The following is a 13,127-nucleotide window of genomic DNA, read 5'->3' as shown; positions in this document are numbered from 1 at the left end:
TGGGAGATGATGGTAATTTATCACAAACTTTTTATTACCAATTCGTACGGGCACCAATACACCGCGCCTTTGCACGTTGCCCACTTGCTAGTTCGAAAACAAAAGAGGGAACTGCAGATTTATTAGGGTTTAATATTTGAGCCGCGTGAAGGAGTTCGAATTTGGAGAAAGACTAAATTCTCGAAATTCAAGTGGTGATTCTGCTGCCTCTTCCAAACCAGAATTGTTTTTCAGTGATTTGCAGCCATGACCGAGGTATGAGTTTTTTTCGCGTTTCTTGCAAATAATTTCAATTTGAAGATGGAAAAATTTAGATATAAGGATAATATATTTGCTTAAAATTCCTTTTTTAGTTATAATCACAATTATATGCGTGTATCCATCTAAGGGAACAGCTTGAACATCCGAATTACCATACGTCTGCATTTGCAACCGTGGAATCGTGGCCTTCTTGTAGGATGCAGAATAAATAGAGTTGAGATACCAAAAAGGTTTAACCGGATTCTTCAAATTTTCCAATGCAAAATTGCCACAGAGACTGTAAATTCGAAATGCTGTGATCAGATCCATTAATGTGAATGGGATTCCACTTTCATGGCTCTCTGAGCACAACAAGATAACATAGCTGGATATGATGCTCCCCTTCTTGGCTAATCTCAAATTTTGTAACTTATTGAAGGATAAGCTTAGACTGAAGTAGTGTGTGCTTGCATGCCTGTTTCCGATATTTGCAAGGACAGGAGTCCTTGTCATTCTGTTCTTCTTCTATGTCTCCTTTTCGTTTATTGTAGACTACGTCGTTTCTGTGATCTAAACTTCCCTTCTTTTCCATGATCCAGTACTGGGTTAGTCAGGGCAACAAATGGTGTGACACCTGCAAAATTTACATATCCAATAATCCTGCCAGCATTAGAAATCATGAGCTTGGCCAGCGACACAAGGATAATGTTGCCAAGAGGCTTAATACCATGCGGGAAGAGAAAGCTGCAAAAGAGAAAGAACAAAAGCAAGCATCTCGTCTCCTGGAACAGATAGAAGCTGTAAGTAATTGCATTATTTAGAGAGAATTCTATTCTCAAAGAAGGGACCACCTCAATCAAAATATAGAGGGGAAAGGCAATTTTGATACCTCATTTGTCCGGTTGATGATTTTGACTATCTAGTCTGGGTAACTATCTTTTATGCCACGTGGACCTGTGTCTTCACAAACTGGAAGTCTGATGTTTATCACTGCAATGAAAATACAGAGGGGAAATTCAATTTTGGTATTTTGATACCTCATTTGTCTGGTTGCTGATTTTGACTATCTAGTCTGGGTAACTATCTTTTATGCCATGTGGACCTGTGTCTTCACAGACTGGAAGTCTGATGTTTATAGATTATTTGTTGCCTATACGAGCGAAGGCATGTCGGTCACAAGATGTCACATTTGTGTTTATGAATGCTATTAGTTTAGTGAGACAGCTATTTGCAGCCTGTTATAGAGGTGATTTTCCACTTGCACAGAAGTGATTTCTCTTGTACTTGGTTTCTCCTTTCTATGAATTTTCTCAATGTTCTTTTTTCGCTTTTGCTTATGGATTTAGAACCCAGATGCTATCTCTCACAAGGCAGCCCACAGCTTCTAATCTCTGATTACATGATAATGCATTTCGACTTATTTGAAATCTTTGTCATATGTGTTATCAATGAGTAGCAAAAGAATCCATGCTTAGAAATATCAAATTGAGCTATAATTAACTAGGTATTAATATTACCATTGTCGAGAATGTTAGATGTCATGCAGTGCAGTGTGAGAATTCTTTTTTGATATATATGTAAGGAAGTTCGGAATAATTGTACAAGTTCCTTGCTATCTGAGTAGTTATCCCCAGAATAAATTTTAGAAGTGTGTCTTCTGATATTCAATTTCTATCCCAAAATTGAACGGCCTGAATTATTTATATCTCGACAGTGATGTATTGCTAATATATAATTTCTTTTATATGGTGATATGTCACTCTAGTTTTTTTACAATTACTCAATGTTTCTCAGAAAGCAAAGCGCAGCTATGAGAAGGATTTAGCAACTTTTCGGGAGGCAAGAGACACAAATGCACAGGCACTCATTGCTGAAGATAGTAATCAAGGAATTGCTGATGGTTCCACCATGTCTGGAGGTGATAAACATTGGTTGTTTAACTTTGTATGAGTTTCAGCATGTAAGATGAGTTTGCATACACATTGCACACTACCCTATATAATAATCTCCTTTGGAGATGCGTTTGATAACCCTCTGAATTTTATGTGGGAATGTGATGAAAATTGTCAACTGATCGCAATGTAATGAATGTTGCCTGTCTGTTTGAGATGGTATTAACTGTAATGAACATTGCTTGTAAGGTTTAGTATTACTGGCAATTGTGTCTTCCATAGCTATGGTGAGAGTGGCATGTGAACGACCTGTTCAATATCAGTGAAAGATGAACTAGTACTTTCTTCTACCCGCAGTATTTTATTAGGACTGTCAAATGATGTGTTAAACTAGACCCTCAAGCTCGCTGTTTTTACGTCACATATCATGGATAGTTGATTTCTTTGCTTGATTATACTATTTTTTAAATGAATTTTTTTTCCATTACTAATTTCTTGATATCGTGATGATTCGATTATACTGTCACATACCTGTTTTATACCATGATGATTCAATAACTGTTTCTTGACTGAATATTCCTTGTGTTTTATTATTTTATTCATGGTTTTTATGATGGACAGATTGGGAGTATGACAGTTCATCAGGCTACTACTATAATCAAAAGAATAATTATTACTATGATCCCAACTCCGGCTTCTACTATATGGATAGTCTAGGTATATGAATTTCCCTTGATAATTTCTGGCATCAAGATTCTTCTTTCAGATGCTTTAGTGATACTATACCAATGCAATAGGCAAATGGGTGACACAAGAAGAGGCCCTTGCTGCATTTCAAGTTTCTTCAGCTTCAGGCCCTACTCAGAAGAAACCTAGTCTAGGGAAGCCACCATCAGCATCAGAGAATAGACCTAGTGGTGAAACCAAGTCTGCCTCAACCTCTGAAAGTGGACCTCCACCTGGACGTGTGGTTTCCACACCACTCAATCCATTGAGACCTGTCAAAGGGGCTACATCCTCAGTTGCTGTTAAGAGAAAAAGGCCAGATGAGAAGCCAAAAGCTATGTCTAAAGAGGAAGAAGCTGCCCTTAAGGCTAGGGAAGCTGCTAGAAAGAGAGTTGAAGAGAGAGAAAAACCACTTCTCGGTCTTTACAAGCGCTGATACATAGTTACTTCCAGATGCTCCTCCATGTTTGTTGTAAGGGGTAAGTTTCAGGATCACAATTCATTATACTACTATTGCGTTGCAGACATAAAAGACATGAAAACAGTGCTTGGTGTGTAAAATCCGTCTCCTCCAGATGACTTTTCTGTTCATCCCTTAAGCTTCATCCTCATCAGAGAGTTCACTTGTACAAGAAAGCTGTCTTGATTTATGTAGTTCAACCCCCTTTGCTAGAATTTCTCATTCGGAAATTATGATGCCGTGATTTGAATTAAGCTGAATATGAGTTGATCTCTCCTCAACAAGTTTATTTTTTATTTTCTCCACATGATGAATGCAGGAAATCTGAAGCTTCAAGGGACAGAACGAGCAACAAGCACTATCAAATTAGCTGGCTGCTCCTACTTTCTGTACAGAAATACTTGCAGGAAACAGGTTCACAGCAATATCTGTGCTCTGATTTGTACCATGTACTAACATCCTGAAATTTGTTTGTAGGTGTGGAGATGAGGACCCCTTTAGTATCTCCACTTTCACTTATTACAAAGATCATTACTTGGTGGTTTCTGAAATACAATGTCCAAACTCTTCTGAATATCTTATGAACTAGCAATCTTTTAATTTTTGAGGTAAGAGTCGTAAGTATAAATACCTAACTAAACATCTATGATATATATATATCTATATATATATAGGGACAAAATAAACACATTTTTGGGGTGGGGGACAATGAGATTGAGGCAATAACTAATTGAGGAAATTTGGGTGTTGTTTCGAAAGAAGAGTGTCAGAATTGACTTAGGTTGAGTGGTATGTCAAGGAAATCGGCGGTGATTGCACGTGGTGGTGTGGTCTGGTGGGCTGTATTCTGAATTCCACCGCGCGCGTGTTTGATTTTCTTGCTCGCAATGTTCACACTGCATTTAATTTGCAGTCAATTAGTCAAACTAAGATTAGTAAGCCTGCTTCTGTTTCTGCTGCTGCATCTTCCATCCCCTCAGCCTCAGGTAGACCAGACTCTAGTCCACCACTCTCCCGGCCCGGGGCCCCCTGTCCTTTCCCTCTAACCATTAACTATTACCGCTCATTACATTAATTCTCCTCCACATTTAACTATATATATATATGTTAGTATATCCGATCCTAATTTCTAATAAACAGGGGCTAATAAGGTAAGGTTGTAAGAGTTGCTTTGGATCAAAACTTGTGCAAATGGGATGAAATTCCTTTGGGTTGAGAATCAAAATCAAATATAATCAGGAGTGTTCGTTGTCCTGCCCTATGATTGGGGAGATTTTCTTCACTTAATGGCCTATTCACTGATGAAAAACCATTATGGCCCATGATCGATATTTTAAGACCACGGTACATTTCTTTATGCTTTCTTCATTCAATTTTAACAATATTATTGTGTATTGTATGCTACACATTGGATCAATCAGTGAAACTGACTTTCTGCTAGTATTATTAGTATAAATATTACTAGAAGGTAAGTACAAATTTATTATTAATTTATAGTACCATAAAATTAATAGTGTATGTAACTATTTAACATAAGTGTTTATCAACTCATTATTGAACTTTTACTATTATTTATATATATACATATTCTCATCCCAAAAATAAATTCTAAAAAAGAAAACCCTTAATAAACTCTGTGGTATCAAATTGACTTTATTGATCAATCAGCTGTCATCATTAAAAGAATAATGAATCAATCTTTTTCTACTATAGAAAATAAAAGGGGGGCTACACCTGTGACTAAATGATTACACCCACCATTACCCTAATGACATTCATGTATCCCGCCCTCATCTATTGGGAACAACCCCAATATGCCCTCATGTCCAACAAAGTGAGCAAAAGGGAAAGAAAAAGGTGTACAGTGTTTTATTTCAATTCCTTTTCCTGCATTATGGAACCTAATTTTGACCTTTTCTCATTAAAAAGCTAATTTAAGGGTTGTTGGCTACACTTTTTCCTTGCAAGAATTACTATTGTCTCATCAACACATGACCCCTTGTAATGATGTTTATTTGGGCTCATTTTCATGTTGTTCAAATTTTTTGTAATGTTTCTGACACTTGAGCTGAGGGGAAATTATTCATAATCTTTAAGTGTTTGGTAAATATTTTCGAAAAGTATAGTGTCCTTAATTAATTTCTTTGATGATGGTGTTGATGTATGAGAATAATATGCACCACATACTTATGTAAGAAATACATATGTACAAGCAATTGAAATAATTGGACGGTGGGACAATTTTTTTCATCTTGATGTATATGTGGTCGGGACATAAATACGCATACACTTATGAGATTTGTTCTAAAGTCGTTTGTTGTGATGGCACGTTTATTTGTTTCTCTCAACTAATCATTATACATGACGATCAAATGATACTGTATCATACTTGAAAGGTTATTAAACTTAAAAGGGTCACATTAGGTATGTGAAATGCCTCAACTGGAAGTGCTTTCTATACGAAAATATATGTGGACCCTTTGGAATAAAAACTCTCCAATGCTCTCAACATTTTTTAAATGATTTTGTGATCAATAATACCATTTCTTGATTGTATTGGAAAAAAAAAGGTGAAGAATATATGAAACTTTAATTCAAAAAAGTTTGGATATGTATCGTGTTGCATTTGGTTTGATAGATGATATTAGGACATTATATGAATTGTTCAATATTTCTTATTCTGCCTTTTGAATATAAAATATAGGGTAAATCATATTGACAGTTTTTTAGATTATGCCAATTTTACTATACAGATACTCTATATCTTTTAAATGAGTATGTAAAATTTTGTTATTGAATAAGAAACTGCTATAATTTGATGATATGTATTTATAATTTTATAAAAATGGGTATTGATGTAATTTATCTGAAAATACAATATTAAATTGCCACAATGGTATAGTCCTAAAAGATGGCTTTCAAAAGTATGGGAGGAATTAAATTAATATTACGTGAACAAATTGAATTCTTTTCATATACATAAAAGAGTATTATGCTTTAATAGTAGAAATTTCTAAACTTACCAGGACAGGTAAAAAGTTGGAAAAATAAAAGAAAATAAAGGAAAAAAGCTGAAAACAATACAAGATGAAGCAAAAACCAGGGATTGCGAGGAATTGATCCGATTTTTCACCCTCGAGGCAGAGAACCCGTCGGGCTGAGGCCTTTGGAGATTTCAGGAACAGTTGGATGGAAGCCTAAGCAGCCCAGTAATCCCTGTTTGTATGGCAAGAATGTTCTCTTTTTCATTTCCTCTGAAACTGCCCTGTTTACTGTGTAATGCAGTTCGTGGGCTGAAATTGGAGCCCCTCCAGGCCGCCTCCTGCTCGACACTGATCCAGCGCTGTCTGTCGACCGGAAACTGGAATTCTTCACGTCATCCTGACGGGTTTTTTTCAGTAATGCGAATTTCTTGAGCTGTTCTTGGTCTGTTGCCCGACTTTCTGATGCGCTTCTGAAGAGTAACAGGTCCTTGATCTTCCATTTCTTGTACCAGAAAGATGAGAAGGAGGAAGAGGAAAACAAGGAGTTGTTTGAAGTAGTGGAAGGATTCTTTGCGGGTTCTTCAGGGTCGAATAGCAGGTCTGAAACTCTGAAAGGAGACAAGGATCTTGAGTTTTTATTTCTGGAGCCTGGAGCAGTGCTGGATGAGTTGCTGGTTCTCTCTCTTCCTCTCTTGTCGTGCATATTTTGTTGATCGTTCTCTTTCCGGGTTTGCTCCAGGGCTGCTGCGAAAGGGTCAAAATCTTTCCTCCTGTGGCGGGGGGAGAATGCTTCCCTAATGATCTTCTTGGGGGAACGAGGCGATTTTGGCGAATCCAGGGGCCTGTTTTGATCGTACTGAAATCTCGGGGGTGGCTTCAGTGGCTTAATTTTGCCTCCGTCAAAGAGTTCATCAGCCGACAGGGAACTCCTCTCCAACTGCCCACTGAAATCAAACGCGAAATCTATGTCCTGTAATTCTTCTTCAGCATCCCCGTAAATGGAAGAAGTAGCAGTACTGATGTGGGCTTCTTTTGCTTTAGGGATTCCAGGCTTTTCTTCCCAGTCGAAAGGAACCGCCGACAGGGCATGGGCATCACCGGCGTGCAAGAAGGCGGAGATGCGGGTGGGGCTGGTGGGGGCGCTGTAGAAAGAGCTGCCGAAGCGTTGAGGGCTGGAAGGGGCGCTTATGTACGGGGAAGTGGAAGCACTGTCGAAGTGGAAGTCGGCGGCAGCAGGAGATGGAATCAAGACTTCCATCTGCATTTTCAGAGTGTGTAAAAGTTGGTGCAAAGAGGAGAAGTGAAATGGAGATCGTTATATAAATGTCGGGCTGGGAAAGGGGGAGGAAAGTGGGCAGAGGATTTGACATTTGACATTTGACCCCGTGGGGTGGGGTGGGGTGGGGTGAAGCCGCCGTTTACATCAGAGCTTCATTGCGTTGTCTATGGACTCAAACTCCGACATTTCAATTTACACTGATTGACACTTCTAACTACTCCTATTGTAATATTGTATGTCCAAATTTATCCCTTAATGCTTAATGTATGCGTCAATTTTAAACGGTAATAAAATTTCGTTCTCTCTTAAAATTTAATATAATTATACGTAAATTAATTATAATTTGATAAATTATAATTAATACTTTTAACATGTGTTCCTTATCTAATAACTAAATTCATTCATTAGTCCAAATTTTACTGAATTTGTTGTATATAAATAAATAAAAAAGTTGAATGAAAATTTATATTTATCATGATTGACTTATTGCAGGTTATACAATCTTTTTTCTAACCAAACAACCCGTATCAGGGTGAATATATACATCCTCACATACATTATTATATGGTGATAAATAAGAGTAGTTTGATAAGAAAAATATTTTTTTTAACCTACAATAAATCAATCGACAATAAATATGTATTAGAAATATTAGATGTAATTTTTCAAACCACATGAGACCATAGTGTAATTACACGAAACATGATAGAATGGCAGCTGAATTATCCCTAATTTTAAAACAGTAATTTTAGGCCAATGGTAAAAAAGAGAATGAGGGAGTGCATATTAGTTTTTGTAATTTCAGGATATGATTAGAGTTGGATTGCTATTAATTTTGATTTTACCGTTGGTTTTGATCGTTTTCTTTTGCTGGTTTTGAAATTTTAAAAGACGTCATTGGAATATAAAGATAAATTTGATAACCCGATTTCGTAACTGAATTGCTTTAAATATATAGGATTGGATTTGCCGTTTCGCGAATTTAAAAATGAAAATGTGACGGAAGTGGATAACGCCGTTTCGGTTATTATAAATTGCAGTCAGCAATGGACACCTCCAATTCTGCCCCAATATAAAGAAGTAATACACTACATTTCTCTATAAAAAAAAAAAAAAAAAATACAACACCAACTTTTGGATAACATTCTCATTATAGTATGTTAGGTAATGGGACTTTGAGGTGTTGGATTTCATAAGTTCGAGTCTTATTATATGACGTTCATAGGATTTTATGCATAATTGTAAAATTAATTGATAATTATTAAGAAATTTAAATTTAATTACAAATAAATTATAGATTGAAATTCGAATATATTAAAACTTGATCGGGGTAAATTGGAGCTCATTATAATATTTAAAAGTAAATTATATTAATTAAGAAATTAGGTAGGACGTAATGGTAATTATTAAAAAGGTTAAATAAAATAAAAAATAAGAAAAATTAAAAAGTGTAGTTATTTAAACGAAGATGGAACGAAGGGTTGAATTTTGATATAAATAGAATATTAAAAGATTTATGAAAAATATACAAATGTTATATAATATTGTATTTAGGATTTACGATATTTACAAAGTATTAATTATAATTTACTATAGGACTCGAGGATAAAGAAGAAGGTTGAAATGATTCTTCTATTAACGTAATCAGTTTGGAATTTGAGGTAAGTATAGTTAATTGAATTTATATATGAGTATATATATGATTATATATTTGTGCTGTATATCTAATAGTTAATTGTTGTTTATTCATTTGGATTGTCTTGTTGTTATGTGGAGTTGCCATTATGTGCTAGGTACCTGGATATTTCGAACAACGGGGATATCCTGTGCTGATAGCTACACAAGGGGTGGTGTGAGAATGCCATGTTCATTGTGATATCATGTGCTGATATTGCTACACATTGGGATGGTGTGTGAATACCACATTTGCCGGGTATCTTTTACTGTATATTATATGATACTGATTGAGATGTTGATGGCCGATAAAATCGTTGAATGATATATTCCAATTTGGGTAAGCACGGCCCTAAGAAAATAAACAAAGTCATATGTGATGTCGTGGACTGATATATGATAGTGGGTATGTGTTACTTCTTATATACGTTGTTATTATATGGTGAATATTTATTGGTTGGTATAATTATATAATACTTTACTTGTTGTGCACGTATATATAGACTAATTAACTCTACTTACTGAGTTGGCAACTCATCCATTGCCACTATTTTTCTCAAGGGATAGGCCATAGTGACTAGAGGATCATCAGTATTAATAGGTGGGTCAGCAGTAGAATTTTTGAATTGGGAGCTCTAGCGACATAATTACTTATATATCAAATTTTCAATGATTTTGCATTAAATTTTATAGCAACTAGAACTTCTCTCCTTCCTTTGTGTTCATAAACACTAAGGTTGATGATTGAATATAAAATTTTGATGATACACGTCATTCCATGAGAATTATATAATGTATTAGTGAAAATAGAAGTTATCTTAACAGATTAAACGGTTATTGCTTATGAGATGAACCGTAATTACGTAAAGGGTGTCACAACACTAGACGTTTGGATAATTATTTTATTTTATGTAAATATATTATTGTTTATTATATATATTGATGTATTGCATCAAACAATGTAAGAATTATTTATATATATGTACATGTTAGGTCATCCTCCACATAAACTTTAGAGTACAATATCAAAAGTGAATCATAGTTTAGTAAGTTATGTACCCATAATGTAGTGTCCGATGTCATTGAACTGAAATCCTCGAATGAGCAAAGTCAGTGGTCGTCTTAAGAAGAAAAGATTATCGTAAAATAGTAAGAAAAAAGAATGTAATACTTGTTTTATATCGATTGACTAAAAATGAGGTGTAAGAATAGATTTTGATTGACTCTGTCAGATTAAAATTAATTACACCAATTCTTATCATATTTTTTAATTTAAATATGTTTTTGATAATTATGATCATAATACGGATGATGTTGAAAAAACCCACATCGTACACATAAAAATATTTGAGGTACATGTCAATTTCTAAGTGCACCATCAAATTGATTTTTTTAGATGATAATGTTTTAAAATATTTTTAATTATTGATTACATCATTTGTTGAAATATTGAAATTAAATAATCAATAATAAATAGCATTTTGTATGTATGGTGCAGTAACCACAATGCACGTGACTTTTTGGGGTAAAAAATATCTGATTATGAGTTTTTTGAGACCAAAAGCGACATATATCATAGTTGTGGTACTAAATCAAATTTTACTCTTATTCTATGAAATTAAAAAAAATATTTTACCGAATAAAAAATATATATTTATATATCTCTATGTCATAATTACTCAAACGCCCTCCAAAAAGCTATTAGATGTAGCCCGTTAATGAAAATCCGGACAAGATGAACAATGAAGACTCTTTTAGTTATCTAGGATGAATAATTATTAACTATGCATGGGTTCCAAATGTTTGGTAGTCGTCTGATGGGTATAATCATAATTTTATTTGTAAAAGACTATTTTGTTTTTGAAAGAGTTTAAAATTGCAATTCTACTAAAAGAATCTGTGTCTTTTTTATGGGTTCGGGTTGGGATCCGCGACTCGGCCCAATACCCCAACACATGTGGCACACAACTATTGGATAATTGAACCCCCTCATACATTATAAATACTACATGGTTAGTGCATTTATAGTAAGACATGAATTACGCTCAAAACTCTACTTCAGATCGCTTGAGCTCTAGCGACTTACTTATTAACAATCTCGATATAAGTATCGAATGGTCTTAGGTAGGGACCACCCAACAAGCTAACAATCTGCTTCTCTTTTTCTCAGGGCCCTTGTACCTGTTTGGGAGAGGTAGCAAGCTCGATCAACCTAAAAGATCATTCGGTCTGTTTAGGGAGGTCGCGTGGATTTCGACCCCAATCATTGTCGTCTACAACTAAAAATTATGATAAATATTTTGAGCATAACTAAAATAATAAAACATATTGCGTATTATTATATCAAAAAAGATTATTTTAATTAATGAGAGGCACATCAAATTAGACGATAAGTTTCTTCGGATATTGCGTATAAATCCATTATATTTATATATGAAGACATGAAATCGTTTCTTCGGATATGATCAAATCTTTGTAGCACAGCAATCTTGAAACCCTTTTTTCAACTCATTAATAAATTAAAAGCTAAATTACATAGATACCCCTCAAAGTTAAATCCGCCACATAATATTATTTATACTTTACAAAATTAAAAATACACTTTTGTGGGACGTTTGTAAAAATTTATGTTTTTGAGAGGGTGTTATTTAAATTATAATTACAATTACAATCACAATCACAATCACAATGAATGTACTTATAATTTATAGAGGATATGAAGCGTTTGTGTAATTAGACATATATAACGTCAATAGTGTTATTTATCCTAATTAAAATATAAATCAAGTAATGACAATTTGGTGACTTACGGGACGTTTCTTCTGTCTTGCTAACGTGCAAATATTATTATGGGATCTTTCATTTTTATATTGAAATGTATATAAAACATCACAATTTTGATGCAGCGTGCAACGTGAGGTACTGTTTAATTTGATTTTCTAGACTTTATAATTTATAAGTTGCATAATTTGTATTTTTTTTTTGGGGAGGGGGGTGTATGTGTGTGAGCGACGTGGAATGCGTGATTAGAATATTTATGGAGTGACTATTATTATTTTTTTGAAAAAATAATTTTGAAAAATAGGATATATATATATATTAGGTTGAATGAGTGATGCTTGACTTTGTAGAAAGGGACAAAAGAAAGAGGGAGGAAAGAAATATATGTAATGGTGATAATATACTCTTCTCTCCACATGTTCTAATCCACTCAATTTGACCTAAAAAATATAAGTAAATGCTATCTATTACACATGTTTTTTTTTTAAATATGTAAGTAAATTAATTTTATTCTTGTTTTACGCATTCAGTATTGCCCCAATCAATTCTTTAACCCTAAATTATTGAAAACTTAGCTCAATATATTCGGATCTTAGACTTTCACTTAAGAAAACAAAAGGAGGGGATAAATTGATATATTATAAATATCACCTTATTGTTTGAAAAATTACAAATACTCCCGTATTTTAATATACGTCTAACACGAGTCACATTCATCTGTTAGGTTTTCAATCAATTTTTGTGGAGAACTAACCAAAATGTTCTCTTGAATTATCAATTATAATTTTATATATTTTTTGAAATATATAAAAAGTTCAATAAGGGTAAAGTAGTAATGGCACTGTAACCCGGCTTCCGGTTCATCCCGCATCGCCAGTTCTGCTTACCAAAAAATGGCCCACTTGGAGCTCTCGAATTTTCACCAAAAATCGCCAGTTCATGGACTATATAATTATTCACTATTTGAGAGGGTATTTATAATTTTTCAAACGATAAAGGTATTCATAATTATATCTAACCTCGTAAAAGAAAGCTATAATTCACCAAAAACTAAATTAAAATATAAAACACAAAATTACATCATCTGAAAG

General features: G+C 34.2%; 2 protein-coding genes across 3 annotated transcripts; one reads left to right on the top strand and one right to left on the bottom strand.

Annotated features, from left to right (window-relative positions):
• LOC105169570 (zinc finger protein ZOP1) lies at positions 38–3,922 on the top strand. 2 transcript variants are annotated; one of them, XM_011089990.2, is made up of 6 exons: positions 38–255; positions 840–1,040; positions 2,035–2,158; positions 2,754–2,849; positions 2,930–3,337; positions 3,638–3,922. In XM_011089990.2, exons 1-5 carry the CDS (start codon positions 247–249, stop codon positions 3,292–3,294), a joined length of 795 nt encoding a protein of 264 aa, XP_011088292.1. In that variant the 5' UTR covers positions 38–246; the 3' UTR covers positions 3,295–3,337; positions 3,638–3,922. The 2 variants fall into 2 exon arrangements, with proteins under 2 accessions (XP_011088292.1, XP_020551344.1); XM_020695685.1 differs by lacking the exon at positions 38–255 and having other exon boundaries at positions 831–1,040.
• LOC105169569 lies at positions 6,244–7,650 on the bottom strand. The gene has a single exon (XM_011089989.2). It carries the CDS (start codon positions 7,564–7,566, stop codon positions 6,448–6,450), a length of 1,119 nt encoding a protein of 372 aa, XP_011088291.1. The 5' UTR covers positions 7,567–7,650; the 3' UTR covers positions 6,244–6,447.

Source organism: Sesamum indicum, linkage group LG8 (genome assembly GCF_000512975.1).
Source record: "Sesamum indicum cultivar Zhongzhi No. 13 linkage group LG8, S_indicum_v1.0, whole genome shotgun sequence".
NCBI classification, from domain to species: domain Eukaryota; kingdom Viridiplantae; phylum Streptophyta; class Magnoliopsida; order Lamiales; family Pedaliaceae; genus Sesamum; species Sesamum indicum.
This window is presented reverse-complemented; position numbering and strand designations above follow the sequence as displayed.